Raw genomic sequence first — 21836 nt, 5'->3', positions numbered from 1 at the left:
TTTTTTTAAATAACATTTTAACTTATATGCTATTCAGTATCCTCAGGGTTTATGCTCTAAATTTTGTTTGGACTCTTTTACCTACTGTGTTAATAGATCACATTAAAGATAGGTTTATCACAGCTCAAGGAAGCATCATACTAAAAAAAAAAAAAAAAAAAAAAAAGTTTTGTTGGCTATGTGTTCCCCTAAAATGAGGAAGGAAGGAACATGGATATGTAATGGAGAAAAGAAGCATTCCATCACTGAACAATATTTTTTGAATTGTTTATTTTCATTCAGGCTGTGATAGTAAGTCTTATCTAACCAGAGCGTGAGCGTCTCAGACACCAGATCTGCTTACTTAGTCCCTCACGTCACTTAGGTGACTCAGTGTGATAAATCCACGAGGCATTTAATGTATCTTTTATCAACCATCAATTCTGGGGATTTTGTCCCAAATTCTTTTATGTTTTCAGAGAACCGGTGCTTTGTTGAAACAAATGTAGTCCCAGGCTTTTGATCTGGAGGATGATCCCATTTTCTTAAAGAGACAGAGAGAGAGAGAGAGAGAGAGAGAGAGAGAGAGAGATGGATGGTGCCATTGGTTTTGTCAATAGTCAGAATTGAGACCAGAGCATGTGATGTATGCATTACTCTGTTGTAATAATATACCAAACTGCAGGACTGTAGGGGATTCCCAAAAAGTAGAATTCAGTGCATCTTCTTGGACCTCATTGTCAGCATACTAAATTATGCTATAAATTAACAGTGGTACTTTTTCCTGAAAATGTGAGGAAAGCAAAGGCCAGGCTTGGTAAAGACAAAGCCAAAGAACTCCTACCTGTTCCTGTGGGCTGTTTATACAGTCCTGCCTGTTTGTTTTAAACCAGCCTATATTTCCCTTGTTTTTCTTCTAAAGCTGCGAGAGAAATCATCTGGTTAGAAAGGGAAGAGCGAGCCCGGCAGCACTATGAAAAGCACCTGGAAGAGCGGAAGAAGAAGCTGGAAGAGCAGAGGCTGAAGGAGGAGCGGAGGAGGGCTGCTGTGGAGGAAAAGCGGAGGCAGAGACTGGAGGAAGACAAAGTAAGACGCTGCCCCGGGAAGCACACAGGAGATTTGTCCGTTTCAGAAATGCAACACATTTACTATGAAACCTTCCATTAAGGTGCTGGGGTGCATAGCAGAATTAAGGAATCAGTTTTATAGATAGTCACAGCTTCTAGGGAGGTTGGGGTATGGAAGGCAGGTCCCAAATGGCGTGATTGTTGCAGTTACTTCCCTAGAAACTTTAAAAGCCCAGGTGTCTGGTCTTCGAGCTATAACTTATTTATGTTCAGTTCGCCCATATGAAAGTATTGAGACGCTTTATCACCTGGGACCTGATGATTTCAGTAACCATCCCAAGTTGATACTCCTCCCACCCTAAGATAAGGCATCAAAGTTAGGAAGTAGGAGTACTAAGGTAAAGATTTCAGTGGTGCCTTCCTCCATTCTGCCTTAAGTTGAAGAAGCCTCAAGCAACCAGGTTGAATCTAATCTTCCACTCCGTTTCATTTGAGGAACGCCATGAAGCTGTTGTACGGCGTACAATGGAAAGGAGCCAGAAGCCAAGACAGAAGCATAACCGCTGGTCATGGGGAGGCTCTCTCCATGGGAGCCCCAGCATCCACAGTGCAGGTAAACAAACAGTGATTGCCTTCAAAATCACTACTTTCTTCCTGGACAGTAAAAGGCCACTTGCTTCTTTTTCTCTAAGTCTGTGTTTCCAAAACAAAAATCCTGCTGAAATAATTCAACTATAATGAAATGATGATCCTAGCTGTTTGAGGATAAGAGGGTGATGGAGGTAAGATAAGATTCTCTCTCTCCCATAACACAGGCTGCTTTTCTCTTTGGTTACATAGTTCCTTGAAGAGATAGAAATCTATGCAATGTTTCTAAGTAAACGTGCAGTTTCCACTCTGCATTATTTTAAGTAATCCTTTACATTAAGTTGTCAGGTTTATGGAATAAATTCACCAGTTTTGTCTTCCTCTCTGGAAGAATCCTAGCAGTATTGACCGATCAAAATCAATACTATGAACTTGTGTATTCAGACCCTAGAGCGTGTGCAGTTTTAATGCTCTGCGGGAGAAAGTGCAGGTTCTGAAACCAGAACCAGTGAATGCCTCAGCTATCATTCCCTTGTTCTTGAATAGACATAAAATCATACTGAAATTTGGACGTAGTGAAAGGCTTTATTTTTGTACTGTAAATTCAATGAACCTTGAATTTTATATAGTGCGTCAGCTTTTTTCCATCTGTGTGAGTCTAATAACTTTTTTTTTTTTTTTTTTTTTTTTTTTTACTTTGAAAAATCATTGTCTTACATTCTGTCCCCAGGTGGTTTTGTTGCATCATCATTCACCTTTCTCGATTTAGCAGGCCTGGACCACCACTTCACAACTCTTGGTGGTACTAGAAAATCTGGTACAGACATCCCCGTGGTTGCCGGTTGCCTGACCTGTAGCTAGCACCTCTGACCTAGGGCCAGTTCATCGCTAGCTGAGCCGTCACCACCTTAGTCATAATGCATGCTTAATACCCCATTGCATAGACCTAGATCTGGGCATGGCACAGTGTTTCTTAAGTGTGATGATGGTAGAACTCAGGTGACTTGAAGGTGTTGAAATAATGTCATTACATGTGATGTGTTTACTTTCTCTTTAAGTGATCGTTTTGGGTAAAATCTTTAAAAAGTGTTTTTTAGTTAATAGATTACCTGGAATCGAAGTACATCCAGTTGGTGTGCCCCCCACCCCACACCCCTGTCGGTACTGCTGTTTCCACTATTAGATTTAACCTAAATAACAATGGATTTTTGCTTACTCTCTTCTTTTATTCCTAACATTCAGTGTATCTTCTAGAACCTCTGTTTTAAAAATTCTGAAAGCAAATTATCACAGCTTTCCTGTGGCGTTAAACCATACTTAAAAGCACTTTTTTTTCCTTGGCTCTTAATGACCCAGTGGTACAGGGTGGGCATGTGTCAAATCTGTAATCATAAGGATCATTCATGTGTGATATTTTATCCTAAGGGCAGTTTTACATAAACGTTCCATACAGAAAAGCTGTCATAGTATATATTTTTATGACCTTATTTTTCCTTTACTTGGCTTCATGTTTTACTTGTGTCCAGCAGAAGTACACTCTGTTACAGATTTTCAAATATTTTTAAGGGGAAATACAGTCACTTGCCTTTAATTCTTGCTTCCACACTCAGAGTTTAATATATGACCTTCACTTCTGCCACCCACAGCAAGAGAAACTAGTGTATTTGTTAGCTCTTGCATAAAATCCATTTTTATAAGGGCCGTGAATCAGAGAAAATTGCTGCTGTGCTAAACAGAGAAGTTTGAAAATAACTGGAATTTGCCAAAATTCTCAAAGGTCAGAATGATCTGCTATGATGTTAAGAGCAGTGACCTGGTCTTACTCATATACAACAATGCCTCACTCAGGATGGGCACTCAGTTAGTGTTTGCTGATCAAAAAACAGATCCTAGAAATTAAATTTAATCCATATTAAATCAGTGTGTTGCCTTACTGCTTACACATCGACTAGCGCTGGTTTGTAAATTTTTTTTAACTGATTCTTTTTTATAAGTATGTATGTATGTATGTATTTATTTATTTTAAGTGAGACAGAGACAGCACAAGTGGAGAGGGGCAGAGAGAGAAAGAAGAGAGGGCATCCCAAGCAGGCTCCATGCTGTCAGCACAGAGCCCAGCATGGGGCTCGAACTCACAAACCGTGAGATCCTGACCTGAGCTGAAATCGAGTCAGATGATTAACCGACTAAGCCACCCAGGCACCCCAAAACTGACTCTTAATAAATCCTTTCAAGAATTTGTATTTTGTTCAAGGAGAAAAAGAAACGATTGGAAATTTTTATTGTATTAATATAATTCTCATTAGATTAAGTAATACAATCAATACATGTGACACCTCCATAATTTTAACCATGCAGAGTAGGCCTCCAATTAGGCACACTGTCCCTCAACTAAAGCTTAACACATAAAACAATATCAGAAAATGAATTGCTTGATTCACTTAGAAATGACTTTGATCGTTCCTTATACCCCTGTATCTTACATTTTATCATTTAGATGTTCCTTTTGATATTTTATCCTAAATCTTCAGGATTGCCCTAAGAGCCTATCAGTTAAGTGTAAATTTACGTCACAGAAACAATGTTTGGGTTTGTTTGTTTTATAATGAAGTTGCTTCAACCATACCAATGTGTCCCAGTAGAGATAGGAATGTCTGATGTTGGGGGAAGCCTTGTTTATCCATATATTATAAACAATGGCCAAAATGATTATTCTGTGGAGAGAAGTTTACTGTAAAGTTCTGACTACCAGTGTTAGACCCGTGAGAACTGGGTTTTAAAGGCATCTACCTAAAGAATATTTTTGTTTGTTTTTAGTTTTAGAAGAAGCTAACAATAGAAAAATAAAACAAAATATGGCAACACCTTTTTTACCTTTGGCTATCACAGGTCAGAACACCTACTCGCCCTCCTAAATAAATACAATGAGATTTTTAGACTTTTGTTCTGTGCACTTTTATTCAGGGAATGTGATTTATTCTAATGAGCATGGTTATAATTTGGTTCCGCTGCACAGACAACAAACTAACAGAGGTGATTTTTGCCTATTTTATATGGCTATTATTCTCTTCTGACTTGACCTTTAAGAATTACTCTAAAATTACTGACCTGAAGGATGAACAGTATTACTAATAAAGTTAAAGAGAAACTATAAAGCTAATTTTCTTTATATATTGCTGTCAGTTTTGTTGGGCAAGTTTGTGGACTGATTCTACATTTGTAAACTGCACTAGACTCTGTGTAATGGGCATAGAGGTGTGGTTATTCATAGACTTTTTAAAAAGAAATGCTATAGCAGCCATCCTTTCCATACCCAGAGTATTTCTTTTTCTTTTTAAAGTTTATTTTGTCAGAGAGAGAGAGTGGGGGAAGGGCAGAGAGAGAGGGAGAGAGAGAATCCCAAGCAGGCTCCACAGTGTCAGCACAGAGCCCGATGTGGGGCTCGATCGCATGAACCATGAGATCATGACCTGAGCCGCAATCAAGAGTCAGGTGCTTAACTGACTGAACCACCCAGGCGCCCCTTTCTTTCTTTTTAATCTGTTTTTCTGTAATGAACATTAACACCCTAGGTAAAGTAACTCTACAAGCAGAGGTATCAGCAAATGCATAGAACCTGGTATTCCTTTTTTTTCCTAGTGTTTACATTCTGTTTTACCAGCCCTCTTACTACCCCCTTGTTCCTACTTGGGAAAATTATGAGGGCATCCACTTTTACAATCCTCTCTTTGTTTTCCAGTCTGCCTCCATTAGTTTAGTTCCCCTCCACTGGCCTGCCTTTGATCCTCCTCTGTCTGTTGTACTTATAGCAATATGCCTGAATCTTCCTGGCTGACAAACTGGTGTGCTAAACGTTTATTTTATCCTATGAGAAAAATAATTTTATTTCTGGCCTTTAAGTTACCTTTAAGACATCCACTTAGAAAACTGTGCTGTTATGTAAGATCTAGTGATAGAGCTGAAAGCATCCAATCCTAGTTTTTCCTTCCATCAGTGAACTAGGAAATTGCAATCCTGCATGCTGGCTGTCAATTAGCATTATCTCCATTTGTTTTAGATCCAGACAGGCGGTCAGTTTCCACCATGAATCTTTCGAAACATGTCGATCCCGTCATTAGCAAGCGGCTCTCCTCTTCATCTGCAACTTTACTAAATTCTCCAGATAGAGGTACAGTCAAAAGGAAAACAAAACAAAACGAAAAAGTGTTCTGTTATTTACTTAATGCTTCTTTTTTTTTTTTTCTGGATGTTTACAGCTAAAAATCAGCATCTGAAGTTGCTTTCCCTACGTTTCTTAAATAGGAAGAACAAAACTTCAGAATAAAAAAGCAATAAGCGGCTGAGCAGCATTTCCCTTGCGACAAGAACCTTGCTCATGTTAGAACTTGGCTGAATGGTTGCATTTAGCAGTGATGAAAGCGGTGCTTCTCAACTTTTTAGTAAATGAGTTTACAGCTCCAGAAATCACCCACTTATCCACCAACATGCAAATAATCTTTGTTACGAACACTTACTTTACTTCAATCATATTGTCTTTGACTTCTCATCTGTACTTTGGGAATTCCAAGCTTTGACTTTCTAAAAAATCTTCTTAAATGATTCATGTTGGTAGATTTCATTTTACGGTTTGAGTTCTCATTTAACAAAACCTTACTGCATTTCTTGTGTGTGTGTGATTGGTTTTTGGTGTCCATTCATTTTGCTCTTAAGGGATTTGGCCTAACTTCAAGAATATATCATCATTGAAGTTTCCTAAAACTTTTAATAATCGTATCCCTCCAATTAATGTTTTATTTGAATTTTGAGTTTTATTCATCCCATGGATTTACAGTACATGAATTTTGAGTTATTTATGAAATTAAAGTTTTATTTTGCATATTTACATGTCATAGAAGGAAAAAATCAAGTTTTTAAGATAAGCTTCGGTTTTACAGAACTAAGATTTTAAATTAGAAAATCAAAGAATTGTTGTGCAATATGAAAACATATACTCTTTAAAAGTAACAAAGTCGTGGTTATTTTGAATGTTTTATTAAGAAACTGGGAAACGTTCAGTCTTTAAAAAGAATGCAATGTGTGCATGTTCTGTGTGTATGAGTATTCATATATTTTGTATTGTATAAAAGTTGTGTCATTGTAATGTACAATGTTATACCTGTTGTTGTTATTTTATAACTAATGACTACTCTCTTAAAGCGGTAAATGTTTGAGTAACTTCCTATTCTTGCCTTTTAACCTGCACCATTCCTCATTTTTTTTTTAACTAATTTGCTCAACTATTAACTAAATGATAACTAGTAAATGATGATGACTAACTAAATCATTGATATTAGACATGTAGTCAAATTAGGGGCCTTTTAGATGTTAGAGAAAAGTATTATGAACTAAAACTCCTTTCATAAATAGGCTTTATTTTCAAACCCATCCCCTTAGTATAAAATATAGCATGTGAATGCTATTCTTACAATTGTCTACTCATCTTTTCTTTGGATTTGGTCACTTACTCAGCACTTTAATGTGTCAACCCATGTCTAAGACAAACTGCAATTGGGATTTTACAGTGCTTTGATGTCAAACCTTGCTTACTGCCTCCTACAGTTTCACAGCTGAAATTGGGGTAGATGAGCGATAAACCAAACAGTACATCCTACCACACTTCTGTGGGATGACAACGATCTTTCAACTAGCAAGATGTTTTATAGATTCTGCGTGATAGTATCTAATTGGATATGCTTTTTAAAAAATTTTTTTAATGTTTGTTTGTTTTTGAGAGAGAGAGAGCAAGCACACATGCGGGGAAGGGGCAGAGAGAAAGGGGAACAGAGGATCCGAAGCAAGCTCTATGCTGACAACAGAGAGCCGGATGGCAGGGCTTGAGCTCACGACCTGTGAGATCATGACCTGAGCCAAAGTCAGACGCTTAACCAACTAAGCCACCCAGGTGCCCCTGATTGGATATTCTTTTTTTTTTTTTTTTAATGTTTACTAATTTTATTTATTTTTGGGGAGCAGAGTGAGTGGGGGATGGGCAGAGAGATGGGGAGACACAGAACCCGAAGCAGGCTCCAGGCTCTGAGCCATCCGCACAGAGCCCCACGCGGGGCTCGAACTCACAAACCGCGAGATCATGACCTGAGCCGAAGTTGGACCCTTAACTGACTGAGCCACCCAGGCGCCCCTGCATCCTCTGTTCTTACCCTCATGGGTGGTGCCCTTCCTTAGATCGACTCTGACTGTATGTGTGCTTTTTTAGATGAGGTTAAGGATCAGGGAAAGTTCAATAGCCAGTTCATAGCAAGGGCCAAGAAACTGCCCCTTGAATCACGCACGGGGCCCATCAAATTGAATCCTAAGCTGAACTTAACAGAATCAGAGGGAAAGCACTAAATTTGGGGATTCTGCTTCTCTGGCCCCTTGTCAGAAGAATTGTGAACCAGTTCCTGGGTCTAATAGGCAAGGTCAAGGTTGGCCAGAAAGGAGGATTCATTTCATCCAGGAACTTCCATATGGTCCACGAAACAATTTTGTTTTCTTTTTTTTAAGTTAGACAAATCCTCAGGGCAGTGAGGAGCCTAGGCCTTTTAATGAGAATAGAAATTCTTCTGAATTTGAACTTCTCTAATTTAAAATTTAAGTAATTTTGTTAATTTGCTTTTCTGCTATTTTTAAAAGTTGGTGTTAAGCTTTATTATCAAGTTAGGAAGCATTCTTATCAAATTATTAAATTAGAAGCTTTTACAGACAAATCTGGTAAAGGGAATATACCATTACTAGAGTGTCTGAGCTTTCTCAACCCTATAGCACAGGGCTTAAGGCTGATACTAAATTGAGGCTCTGGTGCTGTCAGGGTTCAGCTGGAACGCTCCACTGGTTATTAAAAATACTGAAATGTTTCCATACCATTTGGTGTAAATATCCACTTCCTCACGCGGTGCTTCCCCAGGTCCTCCAGAGCTAATGCATGGCATCCATTAGCTCTGTGCCTGTGCCCTACCTGTTTTTAAATATTTTTATTATCACACTTGAATATAGTGTCATATAGACTGATAAAATGACCTGAGTTAAAGGAAACCTCTAATTACCAAAGATCTTTTTTAATTGCTGCAATAGAGGGATTTTTGCCACTGGAGATTTTTGCATTAAAAATGTGTTTCTTCATATTCTTAAGCTACCTACTTAACCAGTTTTTTTCCCCCCCCTCAAGGAAGAATAGGGAGTTTCAAAAAAGCAAGAAATGAAGTTGCCTACTGTTTGATTAGAATTAGTCCATACATTTTTCCTTAGAATCTAGATCACAGGGCATGCTGGCAGACCTGAAGCTGAATTCTGCCCACAGGCATCTTCTGTTTGACTGGAGTAGGGTGTTTTGTTCTTTAAGTTGAATCCATTGCCATCATCCTAAAAATGGAATATATCAAGTAACATTTAGGTTTCCTACTTCTAATGAAATATCAGGATGTGGCAACACTTGCCTGATTTTTGCATGACACTCGTCTGAAACTGAACAATGATTTCCTGCTTATGGAAGAAGGTGGCAGTGCAAATACCTCTAATGTTCATGTGCCTCCCCTGGTCCACGTGGTCTATTATAGGAATTGTCAGTATCTCCTTTTTAAGTGCTTAAGTAGGATCAATACTATAGAGTTGTTTCACAAGAATTAATATCTCTTCCTTCATCTTCAAATCAGGCCCTTGGGGCGCCTGGGTGGCTCAGTCGGTTAAGCGGCCGCCTTCGGCTCAGGTCACGATCTTGCGGTCCGTGAGTTCGAGCCCCGCGTCGGGCTCTGTGCTGACAGCTCAGAGCCTGGAGCCTGTTTCAGATTCTGTGTCTCCCTCTCTCTGACCTTCCCCCGTTCATGCTCTGTCTCTCTCTGTCTCAAAAATAAATAAACGTTAAAAAAAATAAAAAAATAAAATAAAATCAGGCCCTGCTAGGTGAAAAAAAAGAAAAAACAATAAACAATAAACTAACTCCTGTCCTAACCTTTATTAAAAAGTCGTCTTATGGAAGACATCTATCTCTATCTTGTTCAGGGCAAAGTAATGAATGCAGAGGAAGGGGAAACATGTTTCTTCTGGCAAAAGCTTTCATTCACGGTGTCAGAGCTATAAAACAAATTTCTTCAGATTTGCTTTCAACACAAGTCAGAGAAGGTTTTTAATCTTCCTTTGAGGCAAATTCTTTGGTTGATGCTTTAAAGTCTCACAGAAATAAAGTTAATGAACTTCTTAATCCAGGGGGAAAGAAAAGAGCTGTCTTTTCAATGATAAACCATCTCTGCAATTCTAAGCCAGCCCTCCTACAGAGTTTATCAGGGAAAGGAAGCATTCCTCTCTTCCCTTTCTCATCTACTTGAAAATATAGTTCTTTTGAAGATTTTCATGTATCCTCATCACCTTTCCCAGTGGTTTTATTCTATGAATGTATTCCACTTTTAGTTTGCTTTAAATTCTGTGACCGATGCCCACATGCACACTGCCGTAGTATAGTATGTAACAGCACTTATTCCCTTATGTGTTCTACTTTGTAGCTATTTCTATATTATATGTGTAATTGTCCGTATACAACATATAACATCTGTATTATCCTTTTATTTGTGTCTATCAGATAAGATTCAATTTAACTATGAAGACTCTCCTAATAACAAAATCTAATAAACAATTCACTAATTCTTAAATTCACCATAGCCTTGATCAAAATAGCTTCTTTTTAAAAATAAAGTCAGGAACTTAAGATGCTTTTCGGAGGTTGGTAATTCCTTTCAAGTAGGAGGAGATATTTTTGATAACAACATTTAACATCAGATAACTTCCGTTTAACTAAAACTAATATTCTAGAATTTAGATGCCGTTTCTTGAAAATTCAACATATAAAAGGTTATTAAAAAAAAAAAAAAAGTCACTCCAGAGACAACAGGATGTACACCTGCTGTTTATGGTACCAAACAGAAGTGGCCTTGTCAGGTTTAGACAGTTTTAAAGACTTTTGTAAGTGACTTGGAGTGTATTCTAAAATAGAGACATATGATCACTTTAGTGATATTTGCAGGATTTTGCTAGCTTCTTTCCTGATATTTTTGGAAAGTAGCTTCTATATTTTCATGGGCCACCACTCAAAGCTAACAATATAAGCAAAATAGTTAATTTATGATTAGCACGTATATCCTGACAATGGTCTTGCCAACCAAGCCCCAGTACAATTTGAGACTATATTTCATTGTGTTCTTCTAAATTTATTTTCTGGAGCCTTCCCACACCCACTGGTAATTTCCAACATTGAGTTTATATTGGCTTTTGGCTTTTCTGTTTAATTTTTATCTTGCTTCAGGTTTACCCTCATTCTCTGCCAGAATGTTTATGTTGTTGCCAAACAGGGACCTGAAAGAACCTGGCTTGCTGAATGGAAAAGTCAAAAGGAAATCCCACACAGAACTTTACCTGGGTCCTCTTTCATTTTGTTATCTCTCATTTCCCCCAAGTGCCGAAGCCTTAGTTCATGACATCTGGCAGAATGTCATGGAGACCCTTTCTGTCTTTATTGATACAGAAATGCAGTCTTTCATTAGCTGCCAAAGCCTCTATTGGAGTTGATTGTTCAGGGTACTTAGGAAGCCCTTGGGTTGAGGTGTGTGCCTTCAGCCCACCGCCCATCCTGATGAGGGCCGATTGGTACGACTACATCCCAAACCCGTGGTCGACACGCTATTTCTGTTTTGTTTGTTACTTGTTTGTTCCTAAAGGAGGGTGGTTAGCAAACGCTGCATCCATAACACTAACGTCTTGAAGAAAGGCAGCGTTATGGAATAGTTCCTCCTTTGGGCAGAGTTCCTGTCTCCCGGTCTCTCTGCCGACTGTCCTCCCTGGAGAGCCTCGTCTCTCCAAGGCCTGGCACGTGGAAGCCATAAGTATGATGTTCTTGTGCACTCTCCTGCCCCTGGAAAGAATTCCTCTAACATCTTGCTTATGTGGTGACGTTTAGCTCGCCGCCTGCAGCTCAGCCCATGGGAGAGCAGCGTTGTTAACAGACTGCTGACGCCCACACATGCGTTCCTGGCCAGAAGCAAAAGCGCGGCTGCCTTGTCTGGAGACCCAGGTAAAACTGTGCGAGGTACAACTTTCTTGGTGAGGTCAAGTCCTCTTTCGGAAGCACATCTGAGCCTCCAGTAGTCATCATAATCACGTCTCCGTCTTTCCCAGTGTGTTTGCTTCTCTCTCCTTGGGTGCAGTGGCTTTGAAAATGTCTGCCGGTGTTGGTTTCGCGGCCCTGGTATTGTTCCCTCCTTAGCATCCACCTAAGCATCTTACCTGGACCCCAGATGCCAGGCAAACCAAGGGTGTCCCTCCTTGTGATGAGATGGCTTCAGATGCTTCTGTGTGTTTGTGACATCACCAGAAAGACCTATCCCTTTCCCACCGTTCTTTCTGCCCCTGCATCTGAGCACATGATCAGAAGTAGACATAATTTAATACTAATGTATTGACTGAGGAATAAAATCAGAGCCCAAGTCAATTTAAGTGAGAGTTTCATGATGTGGCTGTGGGCGAGCTACTTCCCCTCCCTGTGCCAGTCTTTCTGTGTAATCTAGGAATTAGTACCCTCTCAAATGTCTAAGAGTTGTGGGGAAGGCTAATTATATAGTGTTCTCATTTGTTACATACTTTGAAAATATGGAGAATGTGCCAAACACTGGTTATTGTAATTAGTTATAACTCCTCTACGTTTTTGAAATGCAAAGCATGCCCGAATAAGCCAATTAGTTTAATGAGAAGTTAGTAGAGAGCCGATATCTTGTTGCAAAGAAAGATACGTATTTGGCTTTTGGCAACATCTCTTTCATAGTGAGCCGGTTTGGTTTTCTGTGGCACAGTTGGTAGATCTCCATAACCCGTCTACCAGCCCTTGTCTTTGGCACTTAGGAAATTACACAGCCTCTTCATAAAGTTCCCTTTAAAAATATTTTGCCTCTGCAAGTCTCTTCGTGATCATTAACCCTCTTTACAAATAATTCTTGGTGGTTTTATGATTTTTTTTTTTCCATCCATGGCGCCCCAGTGAGCTGATAGCAACCCTAATTCTCACAGTACCCGCCAGGAGGCGGTCAAAAATCAAGTAGACATTCCTACCACCTGCGTGTGGAAACCAAGTGCACAGATTATAAGTGACTTCTACCAGAGCCACTTAGAATTCTAATTGGTGATTGGGTCTTAAACATGCTTATCCAACCTCCGTCCTCGGCGCCCTGGAGTAATGCTCTGTGTGCAGTGTGTGTTCAATTAGCTGGACCACAGTGTTCTGTGTTTTCTGCGAAAGAACTCTCCTGGCAGCTGTCACGTCACATCCGAGATTTTTTTCTGGAGCAAAATGTACAGCTTATTTCAAGATCGTTTATTTTCTGCCTGTGAGTGTCATGCTTCTACACAAGTCATGAAAGTTTTTCCGTATGTCCAGCTAATTGGGGAACCTTTAAAATTGCTTTCATTCCTGTTTCATAGGATCTAAATAGTTTAGGGCTCTCATGCTTTGGAATCTCCACACTGTATGTAGCTTCATGCTAACTGCCTGCCTCACAGCTGAAAAAGTGTCTGTCTTTGCGGTTTCCGTCACCACTAACTTGTGTCAATTCTCTCGCTCCCCCTCCAGTGTTGTCCAATGCCATTTCCTCATTTTCCACACACACCCCCCCCCTTCCCACCTTCCTTCCTCATTGTTACACTCAGTCAGGGTGCTTTTTACCTGTTAACTGGCTGTTCTTTGCCACTTTCCCATTCTCCTTTTCCACAAATTTTGATACATTTCTGTAATTTACTTTAGTGTGAAGCAATGCATAGACCTTCAGTTGAGTTGCTGGTCTTATTAACACATTCCTTAGATCATTGTTACCTGTTAATTGAATTGATACGGCCTATATTTAATGACCCAAAACTGTTGTCTTTAAATTTTTTTCCCATTTGAAATCATGTATATAAACATCGCTTGTGTTTCTCTAGTCAAAAACACTTTATCCATCGCTTTCATTTTGCCACCTGCTCTCCTCAATTATTCTTTCTTTCCATTTTACTGTTGTGCCTTGAGTTCGTGATATATCCCATTGCCATTGGCGAGAGGATGGCCTACATCAGAGCCAGGGTTACGTGGCAGATGAAGACAGCCACCCTTTCCCCTAGAATGTTTGGGGATTGCAAACTCCCAGAACAGGCAATAAGAGCACTTGAAATTTGGAAGTCTCCTACCTCTTATTTGTGGCCACTGGTCTGGGTTGACTTCTCCATGCCCATTTTTTAAAAATACACGGAAAATACCTGTGATTATTAGAGCTCAGGATGAAATGAGTTGATACATATAAAACATTTAGAGTAGTACCTACACATAGTGGGGCTCGATAAATGTTATCATGTTTCTATTTGGTAATTTTTCAATTCTCTCTGCTGCACTCTAACCACTTGTACTGCATTATCTTTTCTCTGCACCTTTTCATACAGCTCATTTAGAAACTCTTGAATGAACAAGATTAATGCACACTTGCCACCAAAAGTAAGAGGAAGTAGAGATACTGTGGAAGACTTTCTGGTAGACACTCCAGACAAGAATTTTTGTGTTTATTAAGACTACTTTGGGATACAGAGGGCACTCTGGGAAAATAAAAATAACAGCTATATATTATTGCCCTTACTCTTCGGAAGGGCAAGATACATTTTTTTTTCAGACAATTAATTGATTTAAAGGTTTCAGGATTTTCAGTGGTTGCTGTTCGGAACAATGAATTCCGTGAAACATAATATTCTTAGAATGTACAGTGTTTATTTTAGCCAGGCGATGTTCCTTGAACAATTAAATTTGAAGAATTCTGTACAAGCTACACTAGATAGATTTGAGGGTATTTTCTCCCTTTGCTCAGTATTACCTCAATGCTAGAATAAAGAATGAACAGAGAGGCATGATGAGCTTGGCTTACACCCATGATCATCTCAGGAAATGCCCCCTGAAGTTATTTTCCACTGGAAAATAGATACCCCCCCTGAAGTTATTTTCCACTGGAGGAAAATGATATCGTATTTCTGTGCTGCTTTTTTCCTGTCAGACCCCTGGCCTCAACAGGGCTTCTTGATCCTTGAGCGAGGTAAATGACCTCTGGCTGTGCCCCCAGGCAGTATGTGCCTAATCTTGAGGAGGTGCTCTGTGCCAGGATGTTATTCTTTATAAATGCGTTTGATTGGCTTGGAAGAGTTTTGCATTAATTCTTCATTGTCTGGGAAATGCAAATACTTTTTTGTGGGACCTGACCAAATGGTTATGTTCAGTTTTCCCTGTGATCACAACAAGCCAAATGAGACAAGGTTCTCCTTTCTCACAATAAAGGCATCTTCTTTCATCATTAAGGTCTGAAGCCAAGCTTTATGTCAGTCCCAGGTAAGATAAACACATTCTTTTAAGGACAACGGGGGGGGGGGGGGGGGGGGGGTGGTTACAAAGTGTTTTAGTTTATCCTGAAGAAATAGAGTTCTGTTTTCAGAGGATTGGAAAAGAGAATGCAGTGTCTAGTTTATTCCCAGCCTTGACCATTCAGTGATAACCAGAAGATACTACAAATCATTTAATGACAGAGCACATGAATAGATAAGCCATCTGATCAACATTCTGTCTGTAGATAAGTAACAAATATTTCTTGTCTCTATAATTCCAAAATTCCCAACTTTTGAGTTTTTAATTTATTAATAAATACTATTATACATAGCTGAAATAATGGTCTTTTTAAAGGTTTGCTACAATGGCTAGAAGTGGGTAAAGTCCTTTTATAACATCATCCAAACACCTAGTATTCTCCTCAGAAGTCATGTTTAATTGTCTTACTCTTTTGCTGGGGAACAGGATTTCTCGGTGAGATCTGAAAATGAACCTTGGAACCTTAGTACCCACACTTTGGATACCTATGTAGTGTTCTATGAATTTCCTTAAACCCATTGTTCCTCAGAATCCTGTGATTCATGACAGTGTCCCTGTGAATGTGAATGGTCGGAAACTATGTGATTTTCAAAACCTTTATCAACCTGAGTAAAACTGTAAAAGCTATTCATGACTCAACTTTATTTTTGGCAATTCTAACATGTTTATGTTCTATTCATCATTTTAAATGATTACATCCCACTTCTGCATAAATTCTATTGCTTGTTATACACCATCAAATGCCTTGGCTTTTGGGAAAACCCATCAGCTATGCATCTGATTTGCCTTTAAATAGACAACACATTTACAAAATTTGTTTCTGGGAATTATTAGTTATCTTTGTGACCAGTCTTAACTCCTGGTAAGACTTGGTCACTTAACATTATAAAAATTCTTTCCACCGGCTGTTGAACTTCACCCTGGAAATAACTGGAATGTCTCTTGCTTGGCTGCTTGCTTGTTTCCTGTCTTTCCACCTTTGTTCCATCTTAAAGCTAATTGGGAAAAATCTAATTGTAAACAGTCCTTATATAAAAGCTATCTGTCACTAATGTAGCATTTTAGCAGAACCATTACTTCATAGGAAGATAAGGCCATTGCTTTCTATATGAGATTACATCTGTGTCTTTAATCAGTGTCTAAATAGCCAAATAGCTTATACAGTCTAGATTTTTCACTTGGACATGGCTTCTCTTTGGACACACTGTAAACTGATAGGACTGTCAGGAGAGTTGAATATGAAGGCTCTGGACACCTTTAGGTAATAACATCTTCTCCCTACTTTTCTTTCTACCTCTGCTTTGCTCCTTTTCCTGAACCTGCTTTTGGCTTTCCTTCACCTGCTCCTCTGGCACTCTTGTGTGTAAAACAATCACCTGCACCCTAGTTATCCCCATTTGTCCTCGTTCAGCATCTTGCAGCCCCATCAACATCATGCCCTACAAAGCTGCACACTCTAGAAATCTGACGGATCGACCCAAATTCTTGGTAACACCGCCAGAGGGCTCTGCGCGAAGGAGGACTGTTCATGGCACAGTGGTGAGTAGCTGTTGGGAACAGCCAGGCATGTCTGTGCGGAGTGGACACCACCCTGAGGTGCGGTGTGGGTGTCAGAGTGGGAGGTGCCCACACCTGGGCAGTGGTGTCCCCACGCTTTCTCTCCACTTGGGAGTTTTGTTCCCCCTAAAAACGTGAACTTGAAGATGAAAACCATTCTTTGTCTAAGTTTGTGCGATTGGCCCAAGTAGCACACGGGTGCCTCCGTGCAAACCAGTGCAATGCCAGGACACTTTGACATTCCTGAAAGTAAGAAACCCTTTGACAGAGGTCAAAGAGCCTGGGCCCCTGCCTCTGCGTGTTATTAAGCCCCCATATCCAGAAGCTGTCTGAACTCTCAGTGTGCTTCACCAAAAAGCAAAGTAAAGAATTTTTGTCGGCCTAGCTCATCCCTCCCTGTCAAGGCCCAGATCTGAAAATATAGTGACAAAAGTATTTTGAAGACACTAGTGATTTGCTAAGTAACTAATCCTTGAAAGGTCACTGGGCTGTGTTACAGACTCTTGTTTTGCAAGTGAAGAATATAATTTGTACTTGGCATTACTGGCAAGGTGGCTGAGCTGACATTAATGTTCACCTCTAATTAATTTCATGCCATAAATGCAATGAGGTAACTCGTATGTCTCCACGCATCTTTCTTCCTCAAACTCTGTGCTATTTAGTATCCGTTGAAAGGAGCAGACATTGTTGTGTGGTCTTCAGTGATTGTACTGTAGTCTTGAAGGACTCCCCAGTCAACCGGAAGACCTCGTTGCCTCTCTCCCATAGTAATACCATGACCTGTCTAATGAAAGGCTGAACGATTTTTTTAAAATCTTAACTTCCCAGAGCAGTTCAGATTTGAAAGCGATGGACACTTAAAAGGATTTTGTGTAGCTGTTTGAGGATAATTTGAGGCTTGTGAGAGCTCGATGGCTTTGCCTACGGGCTGTTTTCTTTCAAGCCCCAGGCTTTCAGGAATCGGTGTTTAATTCATGATTGAGTCAGACTTCCAGCCCTACAAGCTAAAGGTGAAACTACCTTTGATGTCTGGGTAGTTTTTCATCCTTAGCGCATTGGTGCTTCAGAGTGCCTAGCTGTGGATAAAAAGCAATAGTTGGGGTGAACAGCTTGGCCCCCAAAGGTTGAGTATTTATTGGAGAGGGAAAAGTACTTACCAAAGGAAAAATACCTTGCTGCGCATAAAAACACAACATAACACACCAGGAGGGGAGGATGAGAGCTGACCCTTTCCTTCAAAGGGTCTGTTCATGGCACAGTGGTGAGAGGGATTTGTCATCACATGATCCAGAAACTCTACTTTCTCACCCATTTTTAATTTTTTTTAACGCCTTCCTCTTTCTATATTTGACTTACTTGTTGTCTTTTCATCTCTTTACGACCAAATGTTTAGGCAAATACCTATTTCCGGAAAGTGACTCACAAGTCACTTTTGCCCCAGAGCTGCACTGTGGAATTCATTTGAGCAACCAGCAGCAGTTGGTCATGGAAGCACTGGAAAAGTGGCTAGTGAGAATGACAAAGAATTTTAAATTTAATTTCCTTTTTAAAAATGTTTAATTACAGTAAAAAATATACATATAACAAAATGTACTGTCTTAACCGTTTCTAAGTATACATTTCAGTAATATTACGTATATTTTTCAGAACTTATTAAATCTTGAAAAGCTGAAACTATACCCACTAAGGGACAACTCCCCATTTTCTCCTCTCCCAATCCCTGGTAACCCACCATTTCAGTTTCTGTTTCTTTGAATTTAACTAGTATAGATACCTCATACGAATGGAATCATACAGTATTTATCTTTTTGTGACTGGCTTATTTCACTTTGCATAATGTCCATCCATGTTGTAGCATGTGACAGGATTTCTGTCCTTAAGGCTAATAAAACTGCATTGTATGTATGTATGCATATACACAAACACACGCATATACACCACATTTCGTTAATCCATTCATCTGCTGATGGACATTTGAGTTGCTTCTGCCTCTTGACTACTATGAATAGCACAGCTGTATATGTGGGTAACAGATCTCTTTCAAGACCCTGCCTCCAGTTGTTCTGGATATATACCCAGAAGTGGGATTGCTGGATTTTGTGGTCATGCTATTTCTAATATTTTGCCCTACTGCCATATTGTTTTCCATAGCAATGCCCCATTTAACTTACGGTCCCCCAACAGTATAGACGGGTTTCGGTTCTTCCACATCTTCACCAACACTTGTTATTTTCTTGTGAAAATCATAATGGTGTGTGAGGTGCTCTCACTGTGGTTTTGATTTGCATTTCCCTAACAATCAGTGATACTGAGCATCTTTCTATGTGCTTGTTGACCATTTACATATCTTTTTTTGGAGAAATATCTACTCAAGTCCTTTGCTCATCTTTTATTCTTATTCTTTAATTTGTTTAATCTTTATTTTTTTGTTGTTGTTGTTGAGTTGTAGGATATTTACATATTCTGGATATTACATGTTCTGGATATTAATCTCTTTTCAGATATATGATTTGCAAATATTTCTCTTTCTGTAGGTTACCTTATTACTCTGTTGATTATATGTATCCTTTGATGCACGGGAGTTTTTAAGTTTGATGTAGTCCCATTTGTCTCTTTTTGCTTTTGTGGCCTTTTGGTACCATATCCAAGAAATCATTACCAAAAACAATGTCACGAAGCTTCCTCAACTTTCTTGCAGGAATTTTATAATTTTAAGTTTTACATTTAGGTCTTTAATCCGTTTGGAGTTAGTTTTTGTATATGGTGTGAGGTAGAGTCCAACTACATTCTTTTGCATGTAGATACCCAGTTTTCTCAACACCGTTTGTTGAAGAGACTATCTTTTCCCCACTGAGTGGTCTTGGCACCCTTATCAAGGATCCTCTGACCATATACACAAGGATTTATTTCTGGGCTATTTCATTGGTCCGTATGCTTATCTTTATGCCAGTACCACACTGTTTTGATTATGTTTTGAAATCAAAAGTACAAGACCTCCGACTTTGTTCCTCCTTTTCAAGAATGTCTTATCTACTCAGGGTACCTTGAGGTTCCATATGAATTTAGGATTAATTTTTCTATTTCTGCAAAAACAACGTTGGATTTTGATAGGGATTGCATTGACTCTGTAGTTGCTTTCGGGAAGTGTAGACATTTTAACAATAAGTCTGTCTTCTATCTAGTCTGTGAACATAGAATGTCTTCCCATTTTGTCGTTTTTCATTTCTTTTGTTTTGCAGTGTACAAGTCTTCTGCCTTCTTGATTAAGTTTATTCCTAAGTATTTAATTCTTTTTGATGCTGTTACAAATAGAACTGTTTTCATAATTTTATTTTCAATTTTATTTAATTTTAGTTAATTTAGACCTAAATTCAAATAGCCAAACGTGGCTAGTATATTGGATAGCATGGATGTTGATTACTTCAGTCATCACAGAAAGTTCTATTGGACTTCAGTCTGCTTTGGAGTATTTGTCTGTATTCTCTCTCTTGAAAGTTATTTGTATTCTAAACTTAACTCTAATTGGAAAATGAAAGTCTTTGTCCTGCTGGGAAACTTACCAGCACCATTGACATGGGCACCTTGCTGTGCGTTCCACCTTAGTGTAGCCTTGTGGAAATTATTAACAGGGAAGATTATTGTATAGACCGTTGGCTACTAACTCAGATCAGGACGAGGATAAGGAATGCCTTTACACGTGTGGTCCCCAAATAGGTGATTGGGTGCCAGACCAATGAAAAGACATCTAAAAGAACTAAGAGAGTAAAAGCATCTACCTGCCTGAGAGGATGTTATCTTCAGTATGGGGCATTTTTCTAAACTGCTCTTTCCCTGTTTCCCCTACCCCTTTAAGGTGGTCAGTTTTAGGAAAGAAATAATTCATTCAATGCCACTTTAAAAAAAGAAGACTTTTTTTTTTTTTTAATGCAAAAAGAAGGATTATACAGGTCTTTGTAGGTTCATTCCCTCAATGCCTGTCTTATCAAGACCCAGATGATGAAATTCATCCGTGTATCCCCCGCATCACGAGCTACACTTCCGGACTTATTTTCCCATTCAGATCTCTCCTTAATTTGACTTCAACCACATTAAAATGTTTCCAGAAAAAGGAAAAAGCTACTTGAGGTGCATAACCCCAGCTTCTCTTGGGAAGAGCCCCGGGCCTTCCACTCTGGCACTGATATTCCCAAGGTGTAATTGCCACCCTCTATCCCTTCCAGAAGGGTCCCATGTGCCGGCTGCCACTTTCGTGCCCAAGGACTACAGCTGCTCTCTGAGCCCTCACCTCCCACCTTCTGGGACCAGAAATGGGGGCAAAGGATGGTCGTGCAGCCACAAGTGATATAGAGCTGGCACACATCTTGTAAAACTTGTTCCTGCCCCAGTCTTCATTTGTTTTATTTAGAAATCCTGGGAAGACATTGAGTATTATTTGATACTCATGTTTTTCCCCTGCCTACAGCCCAGTCAAGCAACTAGAATGCTTCTAAGGAAAGTGGAGAGGAGCAGTTAGAAGGGACACTGAAGGGAAACAAACGTGGGAAAGGAAGGAAGAGGGGAGTTGATGCTGGTACCGGGCAGAAAGAAGAGAAGGTACACTACCAGCTTCTTGGCCCTGCGGCGAGATAAGATAAAGTTCTGTCCCTTTCCTTGGGCTCTCACAGTCTGCTTTCCTGCAAGGATCCTAACAGAGTTAAGGATTGACAGGTGCTTGCACAGGTGTATCCAGTGAGTATCCATTCCCAGGCCAGAACATTGTTGGCAAGTTTCAGATACTTAGAATCAGTCTTTCTTGCTCTGTGGTTTTTTGTTTTTTGTTTTGTTTTGTTTTGTTTTGGTCTTTTTTGTCTTGGCTAACTATACATTATCGGAACACTCTGGGTTTCCCTTTGCTCATTTCCACTTAGAAAAGGTATCACTCTCTGGCTGAATTTATAGGATGCAGCTAGAAAAGGGACAATGTTTTGACCCACTCTGCCATTTCAATTTTATCCTTAAAGAAGAAGATTAAAAATAGCTAGAATTCTTCACCTGGAACATAACTTTTCCTTCAAGAGCAAGAGGACATTAGGTGAGAAAAGACTTATTTATGTAGTATCAGTATAAAGAGGAAAATATATTAATGTCTGATGTAGCAGACAGGTATTATTTAAAAAAAAAAAAAAAGACTGCAGTTATGTCCATGTTCCAAGGTGGAAAAAAAG

General features: G+C 39.4%; 1 protein-coding gene across 12 annotated transcripts in view; it reads left to right on the top strand.

The window, feature by feature from the left end:
- Nucleotides 1-21836, top strand: part of MAP7 (microtubule associated protein 7) — a 180044-nt gene that overhangs the window by 136639 nt on the left and 21569 nt on the right. For 5 of the 12 annotated variants that reach the window (XM_058735388.1, XM_058735396.1, XM_058735385.1 and 2 more), the window contains exons 4-9: nt 902-1065; nt 1542-1659; nt 2365-2451; nt 5692-5802; nt 11614-11727; nt 16463-16614. In XM_058735388.1, coding sequence (XP_058591371.1) covers nt 902-1065; nt 1542-1659; nt 2365-2451; nt 5692-5802; nt 11614-11727; nt 16463-16614 — 746 coding nt within the window. Of the gene's footprint in view, nt 1-901; nt 1066-1541; nt 1660-2364; nt 2452-5691; nt 5803-11613; nt 11728-14875; nt 15043-16462; nt 16615-21836 lie in introns of those variants that run through there. The other 7 variants (XM_058735393.1, XM_058735391.1, XM_058735386.1 and 4 more) reach the window with 6 other exon arrangements.

This window comes from Neofelis nebulosa, chromosome 6 (genome assembly GCF_028018385.1).
Source record: "Neofelis nebulosa isolate mNeoNeb1 chromosome 6, mNeoNeb1.pri, whole genome shotgun sequence".
In the NCBI taxonomy this organism is placed as follows: Eukaryota; Metazoa; Chordata; class Mammalia; order Carnivora; family Felidae; genus Neofelis; species Neofelis nebulosa.
This window is presented reverse-complemented; position numbering and strand designations above follow the sequence as displayed.